Source organism: Sciurus carolinensis, chromosome 7 (assembly GCF_902686445.1).
Source record: "Sciurus carolinensis chromosome 7, mSciCar1.2, whole genome shotgun sequence".
Lineage (NCBI taxonomy): Eukaryota > Metazoa > Chordata > Mammalia > Rodentia > Sciuridae > Sciurus > Sciurus carolinensis.
Window position 1 is genome coordinate 56,578,756 of NC_062219.1, and position 27,299 is coordinate 56,606,054.

The window sequence follows — 27,299 nt, forward strand, 5'->3', positions numbered from 1 at the left end:
TACAGGGAGATTTTAAATCACCCTAAGGCAATTCCATTTCATTTGAGGTACAAGCAGCCCGTGGAGTTTGACTATGGTGGGAAATTTTAAAAGACGGTAAAATTGAGCATGCATCTGCTGAGACAAAATCAGCAGTGTAACATCCTGTAGCCGAGCTACACACAGCTTGGTGAGGTAATGCTGTTACCTCACAGAGGGATGAGGAAAGAAAGCTAGGAAAACCAAGTGACTAACACAGTGTGTTTGTAGCAGCAATAAGTCGGAATTCAAAACCTAAGTCTTGCAATTCCAACTCGTGTTCTTTCGAATCCCTCACAGTGGGCCCCTTTCAGAGAACACAGGTGCAGACAGCACTCTGGAACCAGAGTGGGCCCAGAGGAATAGTCCAGACCACCCATCTTGAGTCAGAGCTCTTAAGGAATCGCTCAGAAACTATATTTGCTTACAAACTCCAGGCGATGCTTCAGGCCTGAGAAGCATCTGGTGGAAGTTATGGAACTCTAGAGAGGTGATAGACTAAGGTGCATCCACTCAGGAGCTTTTGTGACTGAGGCAATCTACTTTTACAATCTAACCAGGGTTTTGGGGATCCAATTCTTCAATGGTTTCAGAAATAATAGAGGGAGAATTTGATTGAATGAGACATTATTCTCCATATACATATATAACTATATGATCGGTGGGATTCCACATCATGTATAACCAGAAGAATGAAATTATACTCCATTCTATATCATGATATATGTATCAAAGTGCATTCTGTCATGTATTACTAATTAAAACATTTTAAAATTTTAAAAAAAATGGTGTGATATAAGAAAAAAATAATTAAAATAGTCTGACTTCCGAAACATTTGGATTCTTTCACAGATCAAAGGTATCACAATACATGCTTAATGAACACTATGCCCCAGACACTTGCTACTTAGCAAGTGATTTACATAGATTTTTATTTTATCCTCCCATCAGCCCTCAAGGTAGGTCTTTTTTATGCCCATTTGCCATGGTTACTTATCCCTGTCCAAGGCTCCATGGCCAGTAAAGTCTTTCTTACTCTGAATATAGAGCTCTTTGTCTTATTACTGGACTGACCATCAAACACACCCTGAAAAAGTAGCTGGAGAAAATAGGTTTGAGTCTATTGGTTGAATTCCAGTCCCTGTCAAAATAAAACAGCTAAGTGTATTATTCCATCCTGCCAATGATGTTGAAATCTGTTTTTCCCAGGCTGTGAAGATGCCTGATCAGCATTAGTATTGGCATTTCCTCCCATTTTTGGCTATAGTTGCTTTTACAGAACTAGTTGCTTACTCTTCAACTTGCCTGTAACTATTTGACTACCCCTGGTCACCCCAGGAGCAGCCTATTTATCACTTGCCATATTGTTTTGTTAAATTTCCTAAATTTTTAGAGGTTTGTTTATACACACATTCATAGCAACTTCATTCATAATAGTCCCAAACTGGCAACAACTCAAATGCCCATCAACTGATGAATGGATAAACAAATCTTGGTACATCCATACACCAAGACTACTACTCAGCAATAAAAAGAAACAAACTTTTGAAACATGTAACTGAGAAATAGGTAGACTTTCCTGGAAGAAAAAATGAGATCCTTGGTAGAAGGAGACCTGGATCTATGAGCACTGAAGAATATGGAAAACAAATCCCAGGGCGAAAAGGGAAACAACAACCTCCAGAGAGAAAAGGAGGACGATGGGTCCCAGAGAGAAGAAAAATAATGGGCTTTGAACTTTCACAACTGTTCCGACTACCCAACTGACACATTCTGCTATGATTCAAATCTAACTAAGCCCTATAAAAATCAGACCCCTCTTGTAACCAGTTGCCATTTTCCTCCTGAAAATGTGTCCCTCTGGTGCTTAATAAAGCATCACTTGTCCATGGAGGTCTGTCCCCATTTCGGTTATTTTTACTTTCAAGCATGACCAGTCATGCTTATCTCTTTAGTTAGATGACAAAACCTTCAGCATATGCCTGTACCAAATCAACTAAAACAAAAAAACGTAATTTAAATGCCACCAGATTCAAAGACTTAACACAATGTGCCTACAACAGATTTATGGGTAGACTGCTTCACTGAAAAGAAACCTTCTGAACTCCAAATATCAGATGAATGACATAGGATTTTTCAAAGAAGACTGCCTGAGAACCTGAACATTTCTTCCCAAGAAAATCATATACACAGTCACAGAGCTCAACCCTGGGTGTGTCACTGTCTTCTCCGAGAAACAAGGGGCACCCAGACTCTGGCTTTGGGGTATGTATCCTCTTGCTGTCCTTAAGTAAATCTTTGGTTGGACCTTGCTTTGGACAAGTCCTGGAATTCTTTTCAGCAATTTAAATCAAGACTTACACAAGCCGAGTTGAGGTCCCATCGCCCCCTCCTCTAAAGCCCCCGTCTGGTAACGTAAGAACATGGATGAATCTCAAAAGCATTACTACATTAGGTGGAAGCAGCCAGACCCAAATGGCTACATCCTGTATTGTTGCATTTACACATGTGTGATAATTCAAATCTAATACATAATGATAGAAAGTAGATCAATGGTTACCTGGGATCAGGGCTAGGGTTAGGGATATTGTGACTGGGAAGAGATACAAAGGAAATGTGGGAAATGTACAACATCTTGATTTTAGTGACGGTAACAATGAGTGCATATCCTGCAAAATTCACCAAACTGTACACTTATATTGGGTATACTGGTTAGGTGCTATGGGACATGCCTGTAATCCCAACTACTTGGGAGGCTAAGGCAGGATGATTACTGGAGCTCAGGAGTTCAAAGCCAGCCTGTGTAACATAGCATGACCCCATCTCTTTATTAAAAAAAAACAAAAGATAGCTGGTTGGATAAACAATAAACAGAGCTCACATAATGGACAACCTTAAATGACAGAATAATAATTTTATAAATAATCTGATAACAGCAGAGACTCATTAAAGTTTCTTGGGGGATTAAGAACAATTTATATTGGATAATCACACAGTGCCCTATAACTTTGAGGCCAGTGGATATCCCTGTGCCTCTTATGACTATAATCCTCAGTCACTGCCCCAAATAAAAACCTTTCATTTAAAAAAAAAAATAAAAAGTAGTTGGAAGTGGTGGCACATGCCTGTTAATTCCAGCTATTTGGGAACTGAGGCAAAAGGATTGCAAGTTTGAGGCCAGTCTGGACAACTTAGCAAGTCCCTGTCACAAAATACAATTTAAAAGTTTGGAGATGTAGCTCAGTGTTAGAGCACCCCTAGGTTTAACTGCCAGTACTGTCAAAAAGCAGGTGGTTGCAAGGGGTGGGGATCAATGATGGGGATGAAGCTCAGTGGTAGAGGACTTGCCTAGAAATGTGTAAAGCCCTGGGTTCAATCCCCAAAGTCCCCCCCCCACACTTATACAATAATTTGTTATATAAAATTATATCTAAGAAGTTGTTTGAAAAATAAAGCTTACCCTGAGAAATAGAAGAAATACAGTGTGTGGCACTGTCTGGCTTGGGTACATATTTCATGGTTCTTAATGTAGGGGAGTGGTCCTCAAGTCATTTCAAAGGATAAACTCATTTACAGGGAATGTAGTCTTCTCCCAAGGGACTCAGTCCCTGTAGCTCTCCAGCAGCATGGTATCTTTGAACAGGATCATCTGAGCAGGGCTCACAGAACCCCACTCCTCCTCAGTCACATCCTTAGTCACATCCTTTGGTAATACTACTTCCTGAACAGAATACACATTTCTTTTCAAACAGAGATTGTTTCTTTCCACTATTCATAGATGAAGTATAGCAGTTAGAGAATGAATCAGATGACCTCATGGTTGTCAAAAAGTGCTAATAAGTATGAGCTTTTGAATTTGGAGTCCTAAACCTAGAATGGGAGGCCACAGACCCAGAACCTTCTCCCTCAACCTCTAATCTATTAGAAAGGGGAGTTTTTGCAAAGAGACCATCAGGGCCCATCAGGCTGCTTCAGGCTCCCAGACTCCTTCCGGGCACTCTGAGTCTGACCTGGGCAGCACCCTGTCTGTTATCAGGCTGAAAGTTTTCAGAACCTATGCCATGCTGGCACTTCCTCTGTAGTTAACTTTTTACCTTGTGCCTTTTGCCCACTTTACTTAAGGCAGCCTGCACACCTCACTATGCAGAATCTGTACTTGGCATCCTCACATCCATTACCTGTGCCCTACTGGATGGGAACGATCTACTGTAGCACTGTTAAAGAAATAGCCCAGGAGTTGTGTGCCAGGACCTGTTCTAGAGTGTTCTTGTTGGTTAATATTAAATGGGACTCACTAAGGGGCATCATAAGTATTCACATATGATCAAACTCCAGAAGTAGAGGCCCAGGCAGCGCTGGTTCAGTGCCATTCTGTGAATCCCAACCCTTTTGGTATGGCAGCACCTGCTATCAGCAGATGCCACTTAGTAAACATTACCTTATACTCTTATAGATAATTTCAGAAATTTGTGCTACCTCTCCAATTTGTGGGGAACTAAAGGCCAGGACATACACATAAAAGGTTAAATTGTCAATATATTGCAGTATATCCACAATGTCTAGAAACACAGGCAAAATCATATTTATTGTAATTTGGGGTTTTGTTTTTTTATTTTTAGATTACAAATTGAAGTCATTGCTTCAAATTTAGAAGTATTGAAAGTCATGTTTGGAGGCTGAAGAAAAATATATTGAGCATATTATTTGAAAATTTAACTAACAATCTGTTTAAAAATAAGTCTTTTGTGTGTTCCCCCGCTTTCCATTCCCTGATAGAATGTAAGCCCCTTAACAACAGGAAAAATGTCCAGTCTGCCTTCTCAAGAGCAAGCCCAGAGATTTCCAAGTGGACATCAAGGATTTACTGCTACCAAAGAATTAGGAGCATCCCTCTTTTCTTCCAAGGAGTTATCAACATTCATGGAGATAACTAGAAACGCAGGCCTGTCCAAAACAGAATGAAAATCTTTCCTGCCCAAGTTAGTGTGGTCAAGAATGTGCAACCTCCATCTACCCATGGGAAGATTCTGTACATTGATGTGGCTGCTGGCACACAAACTTCAACTTCTTCAGGTTCACTGCTGGCTCTCAGCCCAACTCTGACTTGAGAAAACAGATCCAGATCTGTATACATGTCCTTACCTGTGCATCCTTTTAGAATGTGGTCACTGATATACAAAAAGAACTCTTTTTGAAACATCAAGAGTTCACTTTGTTGATTACCTTAGCTCTTAACTTCAGTTTAGCTTTGATGAGGAATGAGTTAAATGGATATTATTTTGCATAATCTGGTCATTTGGTTTTAATATGTTAGGTTCACAACATATTTGGGTATTTGATTTTTTTTTCCCTTTGACAAGGGACTTTTTTCTGAATAAATTTTAAAAAATAATTTTAGTTGTGTGGCTTCAAAAATATAAGATTTTTATTTTTATTTGTTTTTTGATGCTGGGGATTGAATCCAGGGCCTTTTTCATGCCTAGGCCAGCAAGTTACAAACCCAGCTTTCAAAATATAAGAATTTAAACTGCTTCATTCTTTATCTTTTAAAAGTAAGAACAGGGCTAGGGGATGTAGCTCAGATGTAGAGCACTTGCCTAGCATGTATGAGGCCCTGGGTTAAATCTTTAGCACCACAAAAAATAAAATGAAAATAAAAACAGGGATCATAAAATTTAGAACCATGTGACAGGTAACAAAAGAACAAAGATGAAGAGTGGGGCAGGGGAGAAAGTTCAAAGATGGGGTAGAAAACCTGATGCAGAGTTATGTTGTGAGAAACAGAAACATATAATCATGGGGAGACCTGGCTCTTAACTTCTGAAAACTTTTAGAATTAAATTCAAAATTACATTTTTCCCACAATAAGTATACAGCTGAATATAATCTCAGTATCAGGAGCAACAGATAAAGTTAAAGAAGTATCTAAATATGGATCTCTGATCCTACAGACCTAGATTTAGAATAGACATCCAAAATCAACTACCCTGCTGCCTCTCTGTTTTGTTGTCCTTATCTCTATTGCTAATAGAGATAATAGACTCAATTCACACACACACACGCAATGCAAAAGAACAAATAAAATATTCACATAAGTCTTGATCTGTTAAGTACTGGAAATTTTCATTTTAATTTTAAAATAAATATTTTTCTACTATATATAACTCAGTTTCCTCTCTCAGAATATACTAAATAAAATTTAGCTAATAGTTTCTTTCTTCTTCTTTTTTTTTTCCTTGTTTTTTTTTTTTTTTTTTTTTTTTTTTTTAATAATGGAATCTTACTATGTTGCCCAGGCTGGTCTTGAACACCTGAGTTTTAGTGATCTTCGTGCCTCAGCTCCAAGTACCTGGGACTACAGTTAGCCACTTCTTCATGATTCTGGAGACAGAACTAAGAACCTCTGTTGTTACATTTATGCTGTAATAGCAATTTCTTCCAAAGTTATTACTAAGTGAAGTACTAAGGTTTGCACCAATGACCACAGTCTATAACACGAATAAACAATAACAAGCAGGCCTCTTTTGAAAAAAACACATAAACTTGCTACACTAACTTTTTTTTTTTTTTTTTTTTTGGTACTCTGAATTGAACTTAGGGGGCACTCAACCACTGAGCCACATCTCCAGCCCTATTTTGTAGTTTATTTAGAGACAGGTCTCATTGAGTTGCTTAGCGCCTCACTTTTGCTGAGTCTAGAGCACTGCCCATTTATGATGGCCCAATTTCACGTGGTGCAACAAGTAACAAGGAATGGAGTTCTGAACTCCATTATTATTCCTCCCAGGAGTGGAACTAAGGTGGAATGCTTGTTTGTCCCTATGCTGTTTCTAACATTTGCTACCTCTTACAATGTCCACATCATCTCTGCTGGTATTTTTCCTTTTTAAAAAATCTCTTCTTTGTGTTTTCCATATTATATGACACATACTTCTCTACTTACACCTCAGCAAGTTTGTTTTTTCCTAATGCTGCCACTTCAGCCTGAACAACAATGGCACCCCACTGTGTAAAATGAAGGGTGTGCTATTGGGTGAAAGAAAGGTGACAGACCTTTTTCTTCCAACCTCCAGGTTTAATGGCATCCTAAGAAAGAAAAGCATCATTGAATATGAAAGACATTGTTTGTGAAAGAGTTCAATTTTCATCGTTCCAAAGAGTTTCTTTTTAAAAAGCAGACTCCTGGTTTCAGAAAAGAATTATCCTCAGGTCATTTATTTTTTAACAGAGTGAAACCTAATTGTTTAAGGTCACTGACACTTGATCAAATAGAAAGAAAGATAAAAGGGCTGGGAATGCAGCTCAGTGGTAGAGTACTTGCCTAGCATGTTCAAAGCCCAAGGTTCAATCCCCAGTACCACACACACACAAGAGATGGATGTATGAATTGTGGGATCATTTACTCATTCATTCCACTAATAATTGAGCATCCAGGTAAGGAGCCAGAAGTTTCTCCTTGCCTCACTAAGGAGTCTAATTTTCCCATGACACGGTCAGACTTTCTAAAAGTTAGCTCAGTAATTTTCCCCATTTGAAATTATAGCATTCAAAAAATAAGACTTTACTCATATAACATGATGTTGGTACCACTCTATAACCGCACTGATTGCATGGAGTGCAGCACACCTCTGTGGCCTGCTCACAGAGACCTGGCAGTACAGTGGAGGTAACAGGGTAAACAGCAGGGAGCCTGAGCTGTGGAGGAGCTCTGCTTTAGAGTTCAGTTAACTGTGTAAGCAGTGTGTGCTGGGTATTCTGCTGGCTCACCCTTCTTTGCCCTTATCTGTGTGCCAGGTCCCCAACCAGGATGGAATGTAGAAACTGACCCCCTTGCCCTTTGGTTTTTGTAAGATTCATCCAGCCAGGGCACTGACAGGAGATCAGAGGGTGAGGCTGGAATGAAGTCAGGGTATTTCCCCACTGTCCCCTCTCCTAGTTAGGCTGAGCTGAGCGTGGCAGGGCTTCCTCCAGGCAGCCTGTACTGCAGCTAGGCTCTCTTTCTGACTTCCAGTAAGGGCTTCCCTATTGGCCCTTCAGGCCTAGGATGAGAGTCTGAAAAGACACCTGCTAGGAAGTGCTTTATTAGTCTTTGTCTGATACAACCAGATTTCTTAGGACTGAAGCTTACATAACTTTGAGAGTTTTCTTCAAGAACAAGTACCTAAAATTCTGGAAAACATATTTAGGCACAGGGCCTCAGAAGACGACATGTAAGTCAAAAACCCATGAGCTTAAGTGTAATTATCCACTCTTGGTGGTTTCCTCAAAACCTAGTCCACACTTCTTCATTATTTTCCTCAATTTCCCAAATTACTGTGCTATCTGCTTCCTGGGTGGGACCCCAACCAACACTATGTGCCTAATTATGGGTGACAAATAACCAGAACTTTCTCCACAGATAAATTAAGCAGTCTCCCTTCACTTTCTTTTTCTCACAAAGATAACTGTCAGGCTGAATTGATTTGCTTTACAGTTAAGGTATGTAATTCTAATCTGGTGAATTTATTTTTCTTACACATAATGTGTAACTATAAGGAGATAGAGGAATTTGAAATTTAGAGCAAACATTTTTCTTATTCTACCTCTTTGGTGCATGTATATCCTGATTAACATAATCAAATGACTATCACGTTTCTAATTAAAGTTTATACAAACTGGAAAATGGAAATGCACTCACTGTGAAGTAGTTAAATTAGTTTTCTTTTTATTGACAGAGCCAAAAAAGCATGCTATTTATGCAATTTTAAAATAATGATATTGCAGGTCAAGGATCAAGAGTAATTACTTTTATGTAACTATTAAACCACTGGCGAGTCTCAGAATCTAAGTACTAAAGGACCCAGGACTTATCTTCAATTAAGTGATGCATGTATAAATGACTCGAAGAAGAAGACCAGGAATAAACTGGGGAGAAAAAGAGGGAGTAGACAGGGATAGGACTAACACAGGCTGCCTGCTTTTCATCAGGTATGGATAGCGGTCAAGTACTAGCTCTGGGGACTGATTGAGACCAGGAAGAGAGAGGGAACGAGGAGCCGGAGGCAGCTCTACAAAGAGGAATGGAAACCTCTCCAACATAGTAATATTGACTCCAGGCTGCCTGTGATGGTTAGTGATCTTGAGACCTCCTAACTTAAGGTTAATTTAGCCACATTTCAAAGTACAGCACAAAATAGTGGATTTATTTCTAGAAAATGGAGTATTTTTTATCTTTTCAACCAATATACACTGCCCAGAAATTTCCCCGTTTCCTAAAATTTCTAGTAAGAATTGACTTCCTAGCAATGCTTCTAAAATGAAGAAGCAGAAGGCATATTTTCATGAAGCAAACTCAGGAATAGTACTAAGTATGAATCAAATCATTCATCCTCTCAAAAATTCCATATGTGTCATACAGGGTATCAAGAAATTCACATAAAATGTTACGTGTGAACATACTTTGCAAAATACACAATGTTCCACGACAGTGATTGTTAACAGTCTGGAATTTCGAGGATGTTTTATAGCCCAAGTTAAAGTTACATATACTAAGTAAATCACTAATAAGATCCTTTTCAGTAGATAAGATGGAGACAAATTTAGCAGCTTCATCTGGTACAGTTTCTACAAGAGTTAATTGTCTGCAGAATGAAGTGTGGTATTGTTCATGAACACTCAACTTTAATGTGTCATGTCTAGAAAAAAAAAACAAGGCTACTCTCTTGCTAACTTTAAAATTTTTTTCTTTTTTTTTTAATAGACTATAATGTTAGCAGATACGTGGCTAGGCAGTGAACTCCTTTGGCTCACCCTGTTCACCCTACATAAAATAGGACCTCACTTTCTATAACCTTATCCTCCTTTATTTTTTTCTTCATTTCACTTATCATTACTCAAAATGTACTACATGCTTATTTGTAAACTGTATTTCTCTTTTTTTGGGGGGTGGGTACTGGGGATTGAATTTAGGAGTACTTGACCACTGAGCAACATCCCCAGTCCTATTTCATATTTTATTTAAAGACAGGGTCTCACTGAGTTGCTTAGTGCCTCACTTTTTGCAGAGACTGGCTTTGAACTTACGATCCTCCTATCTCAGCCTCCCAAGTTGCTGGGATTACAGGTATGCACCATCATGCCCGTATTTCTTTATTATCGTTTGTCTATCTGTCCTTACAGACAACGATGTAGTCCTGTTCACCTCTGTATCCCCAACCCTCCATCAGTGCTTGGTGCAAATAAGCACTCAATAAATATTTATTTACCAAATAAATATAAGGTCAATGATATTTTCCAGAAATACCTTACTCTCCCACTATCAATAAGCAAGAACCAGACAACAGTATATGGTGGAACACCTAGTAGTTGGGGAATCATTTATGACAAATCCTAAGAGCAATTTTCTGATAGGAACAAAGATCTGTCTCTAGTCTTAGCTTCTCAACTGATTTCCCCCAAGTCCAGCTTCTGAAATATTTGTCTGGATTGTTTTAAGGATCTAATGAAATGCTTGTAAAACACCTAACACATTCTCTGGGGAAAGAGACAGGGAATAGAAATAGAAACTGCTATCGTGTGAATCTGGAATGTCCCAAAGGCCCATGTGTTAAAGGCATGGTTCCCAGTTTGGTGCTATTTCTAGTTGGTAGAAACCTTAAAAGGTGAGTCCTAATGAGAGGTCTTTGGGACACTGAGGGCATGCCTTCAAAGCGGATTGTGAGACTCAGGTGTCTTCTATCTCTCAAATTCTGGCACAAAGCAACTAGCTTTACTTGACCATGCACACCCTACCATGAAACAGGCCCAGCTGATCATGGACTGGAGCCTTCAAGACTGTGAGCCATATAAACCTTTCCCTTTCTGATTATCGCAGATATTTGTCATAGTGACAGAAAGCTGTCTAACAGAAAGCATAAAAGAAATACATATTCATATTTAAAAGTCAGAATTACAAGTAAGTGCAATAAAGAAAACATAAATTATGCTTAATGCTTCTATCCCAAAACATCACTATCACAACTTTTTCTCCCTTTCTTTTCCAGGGCATTATACAACATCATTTTATACATACTAATTGGTATATTCTTCTTTCACTGAATTCATGTCATTAATGCAAGTCTGTATTAATGTTTTTAATGGTTGCAATGAATTCCATCATGTCACGGTACCACAATTCCTACAGTGGTTCATTTATGTTACTTTCAATGTACTGCAGGTTGCAGAAAACATATCTGTAGATAGTATCTACATCTACCTTTAATTATTTCCCTAGGATATATTCCTCCTTTGTAATCAGGGGAATGAAAAGGAAAACCACAATGAGGTACAGTTATATGACCAGATTTCCCAATCTTATTTCTAGATTTCCCAATTTTAATAGAATAATAATTTCAAATATTAGAGAGACTGTGGAGAACTAGGAACTGTCATTCACTGGTGATCAGAATGAAAATTGGTATCCCTGTTTTGGGAAACAGTTTAGCGTTACCTAATAGAAATGATGACATGCCTATATCCAATGAGCAGGCAATCCCACCCTTCACTATAGTCTCTAGAATAGCAGCAGCAGGATCAGTCCCAGTATTTAATTTCATTTATATGAAATTCAAGAATATAAAAACTAAGTTGTATTATCTTGGGATATAGTCATATGTGGTACGACCACAAGGAAAAGCACAGGTGTGGCTATCACAGAAATTAAGATAATGGATACTTCTTTGTGGTTTGAATCCCGATTTTCTTAATATTTTGTTATTTTGCCTGTCATGGATTTTTTTGCATTAACTTTTACTCTTTAAAATATCACATTAAGGGCTGGGGAGATAGCTCAGTCAGTAGAGTACTTGCCTTGTAAGCACAAGGCCCTGGGTTCGATCCCCAGCACCCCCAAAAAATAAATAAATAAATAAATAAAATAAAATAAATATCACATTAAAATATTATACATCTTGATTACTGAGGTTTTTGGTGCCTCCTTAAACTTTACTTCTGATGCAAGGACCTCCCTCCCCTCCTGCTAGTTCTGGCCTTGGTGGTGAGAGAGGAGTGTGATCAGACAGACGCATGGGAGGCTTATAAGGGAGCAGAAATATTCTGTTTCTTGATCTGTGTCTAGTTATATATTGCAGCTTACTTTATGATTATCCATTACACTCTACATTTATATTTATAGTGTATACACTTCTATGATTCAAGCTATATTTCACAAGAACTAGAAAACATGCATTTCTTTTTTTTTTTTTCCTAAACTCTTTTTTGTGTTTGCGTGGGGGCGCAGAATTGAATCCAGGGCCTCATACGTGCTAGGCAAGTGCTCTATCACTGAGCTACATCTCCAGCCCTTTTAAAATTTTATTTTAAGATAGGGTCTCGCTAAGTTGCTCAGATTGGCCTTGAACTTGCAATTTTCCTGCCTCAGACTCCCGAGTAACTGGGATTATAGGCATGTGCCACTGCGCCCAGCCTGGTAACATGTGCTTCTTTGGTTTCTCATGGCATTGAACATATTTTATATACTTATTGGTCTTTTACTTTCACTCTTTTATGATGTATTTTAGCTAATAGATCTTACCAATTTACCATGTGCCAGGTGCCTCATGACAGTCCTGTGAAGGGTAATTGTCATCATTTCACATCTGAGAAAAGGGCAGTGTGCAAAGAAATTCACCCAAGGTTCCACCCAGCTGGTTGGACTCAAAGATGCATTGCATTGCATTGCAAAGTATGTGCCACTTCTCTCCTAATTCCTGTTCTGCTCCTTTTGACAGCATTGACACAAACTCCCCCGGCCCTTTCATACACACACACACACACACACACTTAAATGTGAGCAGAGAAAAAGGAGCTAGGTCACATCAGACACAAAGAGCTGAGAAGCAAAGCCTGCTGCAAAGGAAGGTAGGGCAGGAAGGGGAGGCCCTGGGTGGTGAGGGGCAGCTCCAGCAGAGTCCTAAGAGCTGGGAGACTCGGACACTTTAACTGATTAGGTCTATAATATTATGCTTGTAAGGATTTTCATTTAACATCTACTATCTTATCCACTCCCTGCCTCACTTCCTTTCTACCTTTAGATGGAATTCCTCCTGTGAAATTGGGTTTTATTCTTTGCTTCCTCTGTGAGACTCTGTCTTGGGGCAGGTGGAATGGGGTGGAGGTAGCAGAGGTTGGGACTAAGCATGGGTTGGGAATGGGGAGACTGTGAGAAAGCCGTGCTCTTTCAGTTTTGAAAAGTTAAACATTTCATCACCTCTCACCACTCTGTTCCTGGCAGCAGCGAGAGCTGGGATGCCTCCTCCCTGCCTCAGCTTGTGTGTTTGGACTGCATTTTGCAAACCTCACTCCTGTACAGGCTTGAGGCGGACAAGCCTGCACACCCAGGCTTTCCTGCATTGCCCTCGTCCTCATTATGCCTGGAGACACAGGCAGCAGGCTGTGCCCATTTTCAACATTTTGAATTAAAATTCAAATGTCTTTCTCACTAGCCACTACACTATTAGTACCTGCAGCGTGATTACTAACACCATGTGCCTTCCATGTACCTTTATCTCATATCACAGAGAAACTCCAGGGAGAGACAACCTTCAGAATGATCAGCCTGGCCAGGACACCTCCTCCTGCCCTTCTCCACACCCCACCCCAACCCTCCCTACCACTGTTGCTAGGCTATCATTCAATCAATCTGCTTAGATATTAACAACTAGGCACTAATCAAATGGTTGGTCAAAATATCAAAATTTTACTTACTAAACCTGAAATGCTTTTGGAGGTTCATAGTCATGATGCTCTTGATCCTACGTGTTTAATTTTTTTTTTAATTTGGCAAATAATTTCAAAAAGGCATTTAAAAACATGATAGGAATTCTGCTAAGACTTCTAAGTGCCAATCAAGAGCTCACACCTTCATGTAAAGACTATTTGTAAGTGTGATTATTAAGCCATAGTGTCTGAAATAGCAAATGATGGGGAAAGTGTTAAGTATTAAAGCTTTAACAGGGAAAATGAAGGCAATAACGCCCAATGCTTACTCGGGGTTTTATATTTATGCCTCTGTGATCAAACTAGTGAAGCGAAGTTTAATACGTCTTACATAAACTTCTTTTTCTTAAAAGTTTACAAGATTGCTTTTTTCTCTTCACTTATTTTAATTCCCAGCCAGCACTTCTTCAATGATAGGGTTGTAAGAAGCTGAGTTGTTCCCATAAATTTCTGTGTCCTAATAAATCCCATTTGGGGAAAGTATGTGCAATACATAATAACTCGTTATACAGTGGCTGGTGAGAGCAGCAGGCAGCCAACGCCCACTGAGAGCATATTTGAAAGATAACCTACTTTTTAAAAGAGTATACTAGAGTTCTAACTTCTGCTACTATGAAGAAAAATGAAAATCAACCCTTCTCAAAACAGTGTTTCCCCACTAGTTCCATCCCCAACCCCACCACCGCCCAAGGGGCTGGATATCAGTTTGCCTTTGAGATTTGAAAAAGGGGTGGAGAGAGAAGCTGTTTTTTAACTCAGAGAGGAAAAAAGGACTAAGTTCTTTATAGCACACTCAACAACAGGTCTATAAAACAGACATCGTAGGGATGGCTGATGGAGCTAAGTCAAAAGCATTTAACGAGAGTAGCTAGCTAATGATCACCTGCAGTATTTTAAAGAACTAGAACTAGCAAACAGTAGGAATGACATGCAAGGCGTTTTCATTTCCACTTCAAGTCCAAGTCTCTGAGGTGCTCAGACTCCCACTCTATTCCCCCTATTCACAATTGCTTAGGATTTTTAAGCCCAAAGAGTTTGCTGGATGTAGACAATAAATACATTGTGAAGTTAATTGATGTTATTAATAATAGTACTACTACGTAAATTCAAAACAAGGTCTTAAGCAATGAAGAGATAACAAAACTTAGGTTTGTTTCTTACCATGTTGTTGCTTCTTTTTGCTTTCTATAGATACACCAAGAGGATATAGGGAGTAAAACTCGGTTCCCCCGGCATTACCAGTATCGATCTTCCTATTTCTCAAAACAGCCTGGTCTGGTCCTCCGCCTTCCAGTACTTAACTCTTGCCAGCTCACCTGCCAAGGAGTTGCTGTCTCCCAGAATCAGAGCTGAAGGACAGATGCTGACTGTTTATGTCAAAAGCGCTTTTAATAAGGGTGTGTTTGACTCAAGAGTTGAAAGGGTTAAAGAGGTGCGCCCTTTTGTTGGGTGTGACTCTAAACCAAAATTGCTGAAAAGACAACAGAGGAAGTAGTAGTAGGTGGTTTGGGGAAAGTTGTCGTGCATATATTAAATTATATGAAAAAAGCCTGATTACAGGAGGATGGGAAGCAAGCATTTGGAAGGGTATCTTAACTCTGATTTTCTATCTCTGGTGAACAAAGTCAATCGTCTTTAATGCTGAGTTTTTGTTCTGTTTTGTTTTAATTCCAGTTTTTATTTACTTATGCTGTTTTCCCCTACATAGGTGTAAATTATATCCCACAAACCATATCCCATATAACATTATTTTTAAAAGTATGTCCATGTAATAGGAGAGGTAAACATGATGTCCATAAGGCTTATTTTTATTTCTAGAAGCTTATAGACTTGTCTATAGAGTAACCACCAGTGTGCAGGCAGGCATATAATTTACTGCGAAAGTGTGAGGTATAGGTATTTGTGATGCTTTCAGAGTTCAAAGGGGAGGAGACCAGTGAGGGTGTGCAACCAGGGCCCACAGGAAGACACGGGACCAACCCTGAAGGATAGAATTCACGAAGCATGGGGGCGAGGAAGCCACTCCAGGCCAGGGCCCAGCCTAAAGACCCATGACCAGTTATGGGCCAGTTATGGGGCATAATGAAGGCTGGCAGAATAAGTAAGGGGAAGGTGGAAGGTGCAGTAAGGAAGATTAATCTCATCTGGGGAAGGCTGGGGAACATAGAATCTCCACAGGTTTCTGAGCAGGAACGTGACACCATTGGAATTGATGCTGGTGGAAGACAATCATGGCAGCTTCTGGTGGACCCCATGGATGAGGACCTGGGGTTAGTGAAGTGATCAGGGGCCTCGAGTGACCACAAGTAGTGGAAATGGAAGGAAGAAAAGAAAGGGATGTGGGAAAGCAGGGACTGGAAGAGAGGTGAACCCAAAGAAACTCCTGATGCAGAGTCTCACAGCCTGGAGAGGGCTGGGAGACTGGCAAAGGTCACGTGGACTTAAGGAACACAAAACCATGTCAGTTACACTCTTAAAGCTATATACATCTCTACTTAATCTGAACCCTAAATCTGTCACTTATTAAATCACAATTTTATAGGAAAAATAGAAGTAACCAGTCTGTAAATGGCATTATTGGCTCTATTATAGGACAGTGAGTTCTGCTTATTCCCTGTAAAAGACAAAAGACACAGTTACTGCCATCAGCCTCCTTCAGCATCTGACAGTTGTCATCAGCAGTTTGTCCCTGTGTGTCCTTTACAGAGGTGGCTCACGCTGGATTACCTTCGTAATGAGGACTTCACTAATAAGCATAGGTAATGACTACTCTGAATGACTGCACAGCATTTCATCATTTTGTTTAAATAAAGTGTATGAATAAAGGCTACTCTTTGTGATTATCATAATGAGTGAAATAAAAATAGCAAGCTTGTAGTTCTGTTTTTCAATAAACCAGTGAAATCCTTTTGCAAAAAAATACTTCCTTAAGTCAACACCACATGGAGAAGAGAGGCAGCCGGGCCAGTCTTATTTATTTCCAGGCTTACTTAAGGTCGTGTACTTTTTCATTAGTACATCTTTTTAAAGTACAAACTGAAAATTGATTATATATTCATCACTAGCATCAGGCTTTTCAGAGGGTAGAGAAAGGAAGAAGAATTCAACATGCCTTTTATTTCCTGTCCCCTCAGCCAAATTCCCCAGGGATGGATTCTACCCGGGGACCTTCCTCACATGCTCACTCTTACTGTGAACCTATTTCTGCCTCTGACTGAGTCCGGGTTTCTGCAAAGCCCAGGAGTATGGCTAGATGCAAAGAAAGATAAAATCACCAATGCCTGACTTTCCACCCACATTTGCTAGCCCTGCCTGTGCATATCACATAGGAAAAAGTCACACAGACATACTTCATCTAGGAGTCCCCCCATACACACACACATAGAGGGTAGAATTTTGAGAAGAAATGATAACTGTAAAGTGGGAAAATTTATTAAACTAAGGATTTCTTTATAGCTGGGTTTTCTAAAGTCCTGCTGGAGGCTTTAGTCCCTTTATAGAATACAAAATTATCTCTTTTTTTTGAAATGGGACCTCACTATGTTGCACAGACTGGTCGGGAACCCCTGGGCTCAGGTGATCCTTCTGCCTCAGCCTCCTCAGTAGCTGGGACTAAAGGGACATGCTTAGCAAAGAATTTTAAAAGCATATATATATTTATGTATTTAAAATAGGCTCAGGAAAATAGGAAGTAGAGAGCTTCAGTGGGATTGGGGGTTCAGGGAAAGAATGGAAATTTGATGGATCAAAGACTGATCTCTAGAAATATTGAGAGATTGGGACTCAAAGTAAAAAGACCAATGAGAAATTCCTAGTCTGGAATGACCAAGTAGTAAACAAGGCTGTTTTCAATTCTCTATTATGCTGTGCTGAGCTGGTCAAGGTTCACTGTGTGTACACAACTGCATTAAGATGATGGTGTTTTGGGGAAATCAAGGAGACTGGTTCCATGGACAGGGTGACTGGTGGCACAAGGCAGTGTGGGAGGAGAGGTGAGGGGAGTGGTCCTCAGAGAAGAACCAGAGTCAGAGGTGATGGGAGGACTTAGACCTTGACTTGCATGTGGAATGGGGGCTTCTATCTTTTTTATTTAACTGTTCAAGTACAGGCTGTAAGTCTTGGGGGACACCAGATATCTGTATTACACTTCTATGAACTATAGCCTTGGGTTAATTATGTCCCATGCATTTTGCTAAGCACTTTACATTCATAAACTTGTCAAATCTGAAGAAGTACAAATAATTGTCACTATTTTACAAATGAGGAAGCAAGTTCAGGCAAGGAAGGAGAGTAATTTGTCTAAGGGCCCAGAATTAATGAATAGTACCCAGTTCAAACCCAGGACTGTTGGACTCCAAACTATGCTTCTTTTTTTTTTTTTGGTGCTGGGGATTGAACCCAGGGCCTTGTGCATGCAAGGCAGGCACTCTACCAGCTGAGCTATCTCCCCAACCCTCAAACCACACTTTTTTAACCACTTGTCTCTAATGTCAGCTTCCACCACACCCTCTCCAGAAACCATTCTGTCCCTCTGTGGCCCCTTGTGCCTTCCCTCACAACCTTATTGCCTTCACCCCCCGCCTCAATCCTTTTTCTTTGTTAGCCTCACCTTCATCTCCAATTGAATTTCTGTCTCTGGAGGGCACCCAACCATCTCCAGGGCATCTCTCTCAGTACATTTCCCTGCCATAGATACCAAGTCACCTTCATTTTCAGATCAGATACTCAGCCTCCTTGAAGTCACAGGACTTATCTAAGGCCACACAGAAAGAGGCAAAGCTAGGTGCTTGCGAGGGGCACTGATGGTTCTATCTGAGGTTGGGAGTGACCAAGATGGCTGCCAGAACCCCCTCAACCATATTCCTGAAATTCCTGGGCTGTTTCAGCACTAACTACTTCCTGCTTCAACTCTTGTCCCCTTCAGTCTGTTTTACACATGGCAGCTCAGGTGAGCATTTTAAAAGCACAGTCAGATCTTATCACTCTCCTATGCAGAATCTCCAGTGGCTTCCATTAAATTCTGACTGAAATTCAAAGTTCTTACAATGACCCTTAGCTTCTGTTTGACCAGGTCCCTACCTACCTCTCTGCCTCAACTTGTCCTCCTCTTTGCTTCATTCACATCCCTCCAGCCTCCAAGGTCTTTACCATTCCTACCATACCAAAGGCTGCTGCTCTTTCTTCTGGATGCTTCTCCCAGATAGCCACCTGGTCATTCTTCACCTCAATCAAGTCTCCTCAAGAGGCCTCCAAGCCCACACAGCCTCCCTAGACCAGCACTGTCCTATCCTCATCTCAACTCCCTTTCCTGTGCCATTCTTCCTCCTAGCACCTGTCTCTCGCTCACAATCTAATGTGTCCCTCTTGCTCACTGTCTGTTTCTAGCTAGAATGGAAGCTCCTGAGAGCAGGGATGTTATGTCTTGCTCACCCTAAATTCTCAGCACCAGGTTTAACAGCATTTCAGTCACACAGTAGGTGCTTCAGAACAGAATGAACAAGTGCAGTTCACAGAGTTGTTTTAAAGTGAAAGCCTTCTAATCTGGCCTCTTCAGCCCACAAAGGCCTGAGTAGGAGAGAATATGTATCAGTCAGGTCCTAGGAGAAGGAAAGAATGGGAAGAGTAGAATGATTTGATGAGAGGCTAAAAGGGGCAAAGGAGCCAGGCATGGTGGCGCATATCTGTAATCTCTGCAACTCAGAAGGCTGAGGCAGGAGGATTCCAAGTTTGAGGTCAGCCTCAGCAACTTAGCAAGGCCCTAAGCAACTTAGTGAGACCCTGTCTCAAAATAAAAAATAAAAAATAAAAAGCTGGGGATGTGGCTTATTGATTAAGTACCACTGGAGTCAATCCCTGGTATCCAAAAATAAAACTAAAAAATAAAATAAAAGGGGCAAAGGTGTGCACAGGGCTTAGGGAAACCCCTAAGAGTAGTGTCCTAACCTGAGACTAAAACCATACCCAATGGCAAGGAGGGAGCAGCTGCCAGAACAGGCACACAGAGGACAGTGCAGGGGGTGGTGCTGGCAGGGGCTGAGGGACACAGCCAGCTTGTGGTGTCCCTCAGGAAAGGATCCAAGAGAATGAACACCTGACCTTTTTTCCTTCCCTCTCTAATCTCCTGCCAAGACCCTGCTTCAACCCCAGCAGAAAGCCAGATGACCAAGCAGAGAGAGCTGGTTGATGTCCATGCAGGACATGGAATAGGATGGGGGATGAAGTGCCATCTGGAGGAGCAAAGGAGGGCATCCAGAAGCAAAGGTAGAGGAATCGATTGGGGCAGGAGTAAGCGGGGCCTCTGCCTCTTGCTCTTTCCCAGTCAGTGAGTAGAGACAGAGGAAATCAAGGAAAGGAAGAGTGGAGACCTGGGTCACCAGAAAGACCAGCAAGGAGTATTGCAGAACTATGGAGACTCCCCCCCCACACACACAGTACTGGGGATTGAACCCAAGGGCACTCTACCCAGCTATCTCCCCAGCCTTTATTTTAGTTTGACACAGGGTCTCACTCAGTTGCTGAGGCTGACCTGGAACTTGCGATTCTCCTGCTTCAGACTCCCAAGTCTCTGGGATTACAGGTGTGTACCATCACACCCAGCAGCAGACATACATGGACTTTATAAGAGACTGCCAAGTGTGTCTAATCTCACCTCTCATGACTTCATTCTATGTCCAGTATGGTTTTGTAACTGTTCTCTTTGTAAATTTAGTATGTCAGAGACATGGTAAGCTAAACTTTCACCTCCATCATTGCAGTCAAATTTCCTTTAGCACAAAATGCTCTTACTAACTCCAGGCTGCAGTGAGCAATCCTAGTTTGGTCACAGGTCAACCAGGCCTTCCTCTGGCCTGCATGATATTTGTCTGCCATACTGTGCCAAATCATAACCACTCAATCTATAGCATATGAACTTCGAACTTCTCTTAAATCTCGGCAATCAGTTCTGCAATTATGTTTCCTTGGCATCGTGCCATTTAGAAAACAGACTAGGTTCCTAACAAAAAGGATGATTACCCAATCTCACCTTGTATGGCACCTTGGGACAAGCAACCAGTAAATAAATAAACAATTGAAATTGCTTATAGAAATTGAAAATGCTGACCTTGGCCTTCCACCTTCCAGAACTATGAGAAGCAAATGTCCTGTTTTGTAAGTTACCCCATCTGGGGTATTTTGCTATAGCAGCCCAAGCTGACCAAGACACTCAAAAATTCCACTCCTAGGTACATACCCAAAAGGACAAAAAGCATCTGCCCACACAAAAATGTATGCATGAATATTGGCAGCAGAATTATTCATAAAGAGTCAAATCACAAATGCTCATTGGCTGATGATTGGATAAACAAAATGTGACATTCTTGGTCATCACAGGAAACAAAGCAGTGAGACATGCCACAACGGGGAATAACCATGACAACATCTTGCTTGGTGAAAGCCACTGGACACAAAAGTCCACACAGCGTATACTTCCATTTATGTCCTAAGTCCAGAATAGGCAAATCCACAGAAACAGAGAGTGGTTGGGCAGTTGCCAAGGGGCTGCAGGAAGGAGGGAATGGAAAATAACTACAGGGTTTCTTTTTGGAGTGATGAAAAGTTTCTGGAATGAGATTATAGTAGTGGTTGCACAACTGTGTCAATATACTAAAACCCACCGAGTTGTACACTTTAAACAGTAAACTTCATGTAATATGAATTAGGCCTCAATTTGTAAAATAGATGATGAACGATAATGAGGTGAGACCATTCTAGCCCCCTTACTTCCCCACCCCAAGGAAACTGATCTTAGCTGTAAGTAAATCTCTGGTATTCTGGGACAAAGTAAAGACCAAATCTATTAAAATAGCAGGGAAGACTTCTTTGCTATTATTTTAGTGGAGACTGTAGAAAGGGAACTGGAAAGAGAGGAATATGGGAAGACTGAGGCCTCTAACAGGGGATGTAAGGCCTCACATCCCCTGTAAGGTTCTCTTTTTTTTTTTAAGGCCTCGTGTTCTTGAGGGACCTCAGACACAAACTTATATTTCTAAATGACATTAAAGACTCAGAGACAGTGAGACAATGACAGGAATTTTTGTCTCATATAAAATCACATCTCTTGTAACATATACAAACATTTTTAGTATACATACTCAACCTACAAAATTACATAATTATTACATTGCATTTGTGTGTTGAGAATATTCATTTGTTACAAATGGAGCTTTAGAATATTTCAGTGTTTTCATGACTCTGTTTGTGGTCTTTTTGTTGTTCTACTGTGTTCTATTCTTCAGTGCTCTCACTTAGAAAAATAGAAATAGGAATTTGTATATACCCCACAATAATTTTTCATACAACTTTGGATTTTCTTTTATTGCTTTCATTGGTTTCCTTGGTGTGGCATAATAAGGAGTCTAGAATGGTCTCGGCTTATCGTTGTTCATCATCTATTTAACAAGGATTAAAAGACTAAACAAGTTACTATTTTATCCAGAACAGTGAGTACCTGGCATATACCAACTGTGGTATGTGTAAACTTTTGCTGCTAATGTTCTGTACAATTTCTCCAAATCAAACATTACAAGATACTGAGGAGGTATTATGAATTAAATGTTTCTAAATATGTTTCTAAATGTTTCTAAATGTGTTCTTCTAAATTCCCCTGTTGGAACCCTACCCTGAAATGTGATTTAATAGGATGTGAGACCTTTGGGATATGATTAGGTCTTGAGGGTGGAGTCCTCATGCATGAGATTAGGGCCTTCATAAGAGTTACAAAAGAACTTGCTTCCCCTCTCTGGTCTCTGCCAAGTGAAGAAACAAGAAGTTAGTCACCCAGCAGAGGCCCTCAACAGAACCCAATCATGTAGGCACCCCGACCTGACACATTCAGCCTCAAGAAGTGTGAGAAATAAGTTTCTGTTGTTTATAAGCAACTGACTCTGTGGTATTTTGTTTTGGCATCCTGAACTATGAGAGCAGGGGATGTGAAAATATCTCTCTATACATATGTAACAGAATGAGTGCTGTGTGGCTCAGTGATAGAGCACTTACCTAGCATATGTGAGGAGCTGGGTTCAATCCCCAGCACCCAGGTGTTCAATTTCAGCTAAGCCCCTAAAGGATTGAGGCAGGTACTAAATTAGGGGTCCAGCCTGAGGAGGTGACTTGGACCTGAGAAAAGCACAAATGATAAAAGAAGAATTTCTAAACTGTAAGAGAAAGAAGTAGGAGGTTGATACAGAACATAGTGAAATCTGTACAACATTTTAGAGCTTTTTCTAGGTTGTCCTCCTTATTTTAAAAAATGAGAAGGAAAAAAAATGAACATGCAATCATTGAATAGGTGTAAAAGACCTTAGAGATTCATATTTAAATGGTGGAAATGATTTTTTAGTAATGTATATGCTCTTGATATTAAAGCCCATGAGAACTATGTTCATTTATTCATGGAAACATTTGTTGAGCATCTTACTATTGTCCAGTCAAGGTTTCTCTTGTCACAGGTTTATGTCTACGTAGAGGTATCACTGATTAAACTAAGCCTCCCTTAACTGTGAGCTTGGAAAAGGCATGGCCTCCTCAGTGACTCAGTCCATTTGGACTGCTGTATCAATGTCCCAGATCAAGTGGCTTATAAATAACCAAAATATATTTCTCACGGTCCTGGTGGGTGGGAAGATCAAGGACAAGTGCTGGCAGGTCATCTGGTGAAGGCCTGCTTCCTCCCCATCTTCTCACTGTGTCCTCACATGGTGGAAGGAACTACCTAGCACTTGGGGTCTTGTTTTATAAGCAATAATCCCATTCATGAAGAATCCATCCTCATGACCCATAACTTCCCTAAGGCCCATGTCCTAATTACACACATTGTGAGTGAGGTAGATTCTAACTTATGAGTTTGGGAGGGACACAAACATTCAGTCTGTATCACTATACAATATTCAAAGGAGAAGGTACAGGAAACTTACATGTACTATATAGCAATGGTATGTTTGGGGTATAAAAGGCATTTGGCTTGGGTACACTTTCCATTGATTTGTGCTCTGCCAAATGTCACACTGTCCTTAGCAGATGCATGAGAAGCACAACCCAAGCCTTCGGGCATTATCCTATATGGCAATTACTTTTAGCATAGGACTTCACAATTCAGCACGCACATCCATTTCTAGATTGTAGCCATCATCAGTCTCAGCCTAAACCATAGTTTAACTGGCTTTCTTTGGTTACAAACATAATTAGAATTAAGGTTTAGAAGGAGAGATAAGACAGATCTAATCTTAACACAAAAGCAAAACACATACACACTCATTATTTCCTTGTAATTTTTGTGCACCCTCATTATTGAAGAGCTTTCATGTGGCACTAGCCTAACAAGGCAATATGTGAAGGATTATCCTGCAATCTTCTAAAGCTACAGGAGCAATCATGAGACTGATGCCCTTCCACAGTCTGTTTTACCCAGGGGATGGCTGCATCCCAGCTTAAGGGCACAGTCTGGCACCCAAGCAGACCTAGCGCTCTGTGCCAGTGAGACCAACAGCTGTGCTCTCCTCCTTTGTACAGGGGCAGGAACTTCTGCTCAGTCATCCTCTGCCTGGGCACACACTTTCTAATGGCCACACACAGCTCCCTGCTCTGGATCAACCCAGGAACAATATAAACCCTTTTTGTGGTTTGAGATCCTTTAGAAAGGAAGAAAACCTATATGCCACTTCTGATGAGCTGCACAAAAATGGTTCCTTCTCAGTCTAACGGACAGAGAGAGACTTTAGGAAAATCTGGGCAGAAAATGGTTCCCAATAGGACAAATCTGAAGGAAGGGTAGGGCCACAGAAGGACTCATTGTCATGTCCCTCCATCTTTTTCAGTTTTTTTGGTCCTTTAGTCACTGCTCAGCTCACCAGGGGTAACTGAGGAAGATGCTTTGCTAGTTTTCTGAAGCTCAGATAAGTGAAGCTTAATTTGAGATAATCTGAAGTAATTCCTTAACTCTGATCAATCTCAATTTGTTATCTAAAACAAAAGAGCTTGAATTGGACTAGTCTTGGAAACCCTGACTCACTGTTTCAACTGCCCTTGACATTTTAGTTCCTCGAATTACAGCACAACTTTCCCCAGGAAATACCCTTCAAGGGAATATTCAGTATCCACTAAAAACACAAAGTGAACCCAAGATCTACTTCCTTCATCTGCTTCTGCCTCTAAATGTCCTCCTCCTGCCCTCCAGTATACTGTTGAACATTCCTCCTTAAAAGTGCGTATGTGATCATCATGCTAAGTGAAATAAGCCAGACTCAGAAAATCAAGGGTCGAATGTTTTCTCTTATATGCGGAAGCAAGAGCCAAATAAGGGTGTGGGGTGGCTGGATATCACAAGAATAGAAATCAGTGGACTAGAAGGAGATTGAGGAGGAGGGGAGAAGGACATGAAGGGGAGGGAGTGGGGAATCAATTTAACAAAAGTACACTATGCGCATGTATAAATGTGCCACACAGGATCCCACCATTCTGTATATCTATAAAGCACCAATTGAAAATAAATAAAAGGAAGAGGAAGGGGAATCGGGGAAGGGAGGAGGGAAGGGAAAGAGGAGGCACTGGGAACCAAAATGGAGCAAATTAAATTTTATGTATGTATGATTATGTCAAAATGAACCCAACTATTATGTACAATTACAATACACTAATATAACCCCCCCCAAAATGCATGTAACCGAAACAGACAAAAAGAAATAACCACATTTAGTAAAATGCATATATGATGGGACAGTGATTGGAACAATGTCATTTTTGTGGCTTTAAATTACCATGGGATCAACACCAAAAAAAAAATCACCACAATAGCTGAATAGACACTGAAAAAGAAATGGTGGGTCCAAAGAATTATACCTATGGTTCTTCATGCCTTGGCAGAGCTAAAGGCATAATTAAATATCTTTTTATTTGCCTTGTTCAATAATGAAAATATTATACCAAATGTTCATGGTGGGTGGTATTCTAAGTGCTTTACATGTAATAAACACATTGAATCTTCACAATGACCTGATGAGGCAGAAGAGTATCTAAAGCACAGAAAGGTGTAGAAACTAGCCCCAGGTTGCATACCTATCCAATGGCAGAGCTTGAATTTGAAGGTGAGTGGGTGTGACTCCAGAATCCATGCTTTTAACCAATTTTACATGTTCAGACTTTTCAAAGGTGATCGTGGTTCTGTATAAGGAACTAATCACACTTCATGCCCCTCTCATGGACAGCCCCTAAGAAATTCGTAGTAGGACCCAGTACCCTTGAAAACATACAAAGGAGCTGGGTTTGGTGGAGCAAACCTGTAATCCCAGCAGCTCAGGAGGCTGAGCAGGAGGATCGTGAGTTCAAAGCCAGCCTCAGCAACTGAGCGAGGCCCTAGGCAACTCAGTGAGACCCTGTCTCGAAATAAAATGCAAAAAAGGGCTAGGGAGTTGACTCAGTAGTTAAGTGCCCCTGATTCTCCAGTACCAAAAAAAAAAAAAAAAAGAAAGAAAAAAGAAAAAAGAAGAACATCATCCATTAAATTAGTTCTACAAGCTAACCTATTTTTAAGGGTGATTTATGGGGGAAGGGAAATATAATTTCACACTGAATGTCCTAATAAACTTGATAAACAATCAACATTTAAAAAAAATTTTTTTCACCTCAAGTTTCCCATGAATTAATCACTCATAAGTTCATTGCTGCATCATTCTTTGGTGTCACAGCTTCTGGGAAATTCAACCTGAGTCTGACTCAAAGTGTGTGTAGCAATCCATTATATTAAATGATCTTTTACTGTTAGATATAACTTACATAATTATAGAATGGTGGAGATGAGAGGGGCCTGGCAGCTTCTGAACTCACTCTCCTTAAATGATTCTGTCTGAGAGGGATGAATGAGATGCCACAAGTCCTAGAGCTGTGCAGCAGAGGGACCATCATGAGATGATGATCACAGGCTTTCCAGTGTTGGATGCCTTTCTCACTTTGCATACTGCTCACCCCACCTCTATGGCCTTTTTTTTCTTCTATTTGTTCTTTTTAGATATACGTAGAATGTATTTTGACATATTATACATACATGGAGTATAACTTATTCTAATTAGGATCCTATTCTTGTGGTTGTACGTAATGTGGGATTACACTGGTCATGTATTCATATATAAGTATAGGAAAGTTATGTCACTATGACATTTTTTTAATACAAAAGTAACATGTTGGGCTGGGGGGTGGGTAGCTCAGTGGTAGAGCACTTGCCTAGCATGTGCAAGGCCCTAGATTCCATCCCCAGTACAGCAAATAATAAAGTTGCATATGATTTTACTGTGATTAGTGAGTTCTAATTAGCCCAGCCCTAAGTTTAACAAAGAAATTAAAATGTTCTCATGACCTGGGACTAAGGACACTTCTTTATTCTCTGTATAGACAAGGTTAACATAGTTATATTCTACTAGTTGAATTTTGGAAATATATTTGATCTATTTGAAATATGAGTTCAGTGGTGCTTGCCTGTCACTGAGAGAAACAGGTAGCATCAAAAAACACAAAGCACC

The 27,299-nt window shown here is 40.3% G+C and overlaps 1 protein-coding gene across 2 annotated transcripts in view; it reads right to left on the reverse strand.

The window, feature by feature from the left end:
* The window catches only part of Crybg1 (crystallin beta-gamma domain containing 1), a 187,153-nt gene that overhangs the window by 56,036 nt on the left and 103,818 nt on the right, over nucleotides 1-27,299 (reverse strand). The window contains exon 1 of one of the 2 annotated variants that reach the window (XM_047557266.1): nucleotides 14,914-15,068. The exons of the other annotated variant lie outside the window; for it this stretch is intronic. Within the exon in view, the coding sequence (XP_047413222.1) occupies nucleotides 14,914-14,916 (3 nt within the window). The 5' untranslated portion in view covers nucleotides 14,917-15,068. Of the gene's footprint in view, nucleotides 1-14,913; nucleotides 15,069-27,299 lie in introns of those variants that run through there. 2 annotated transcript variants of the gene reach the window in all.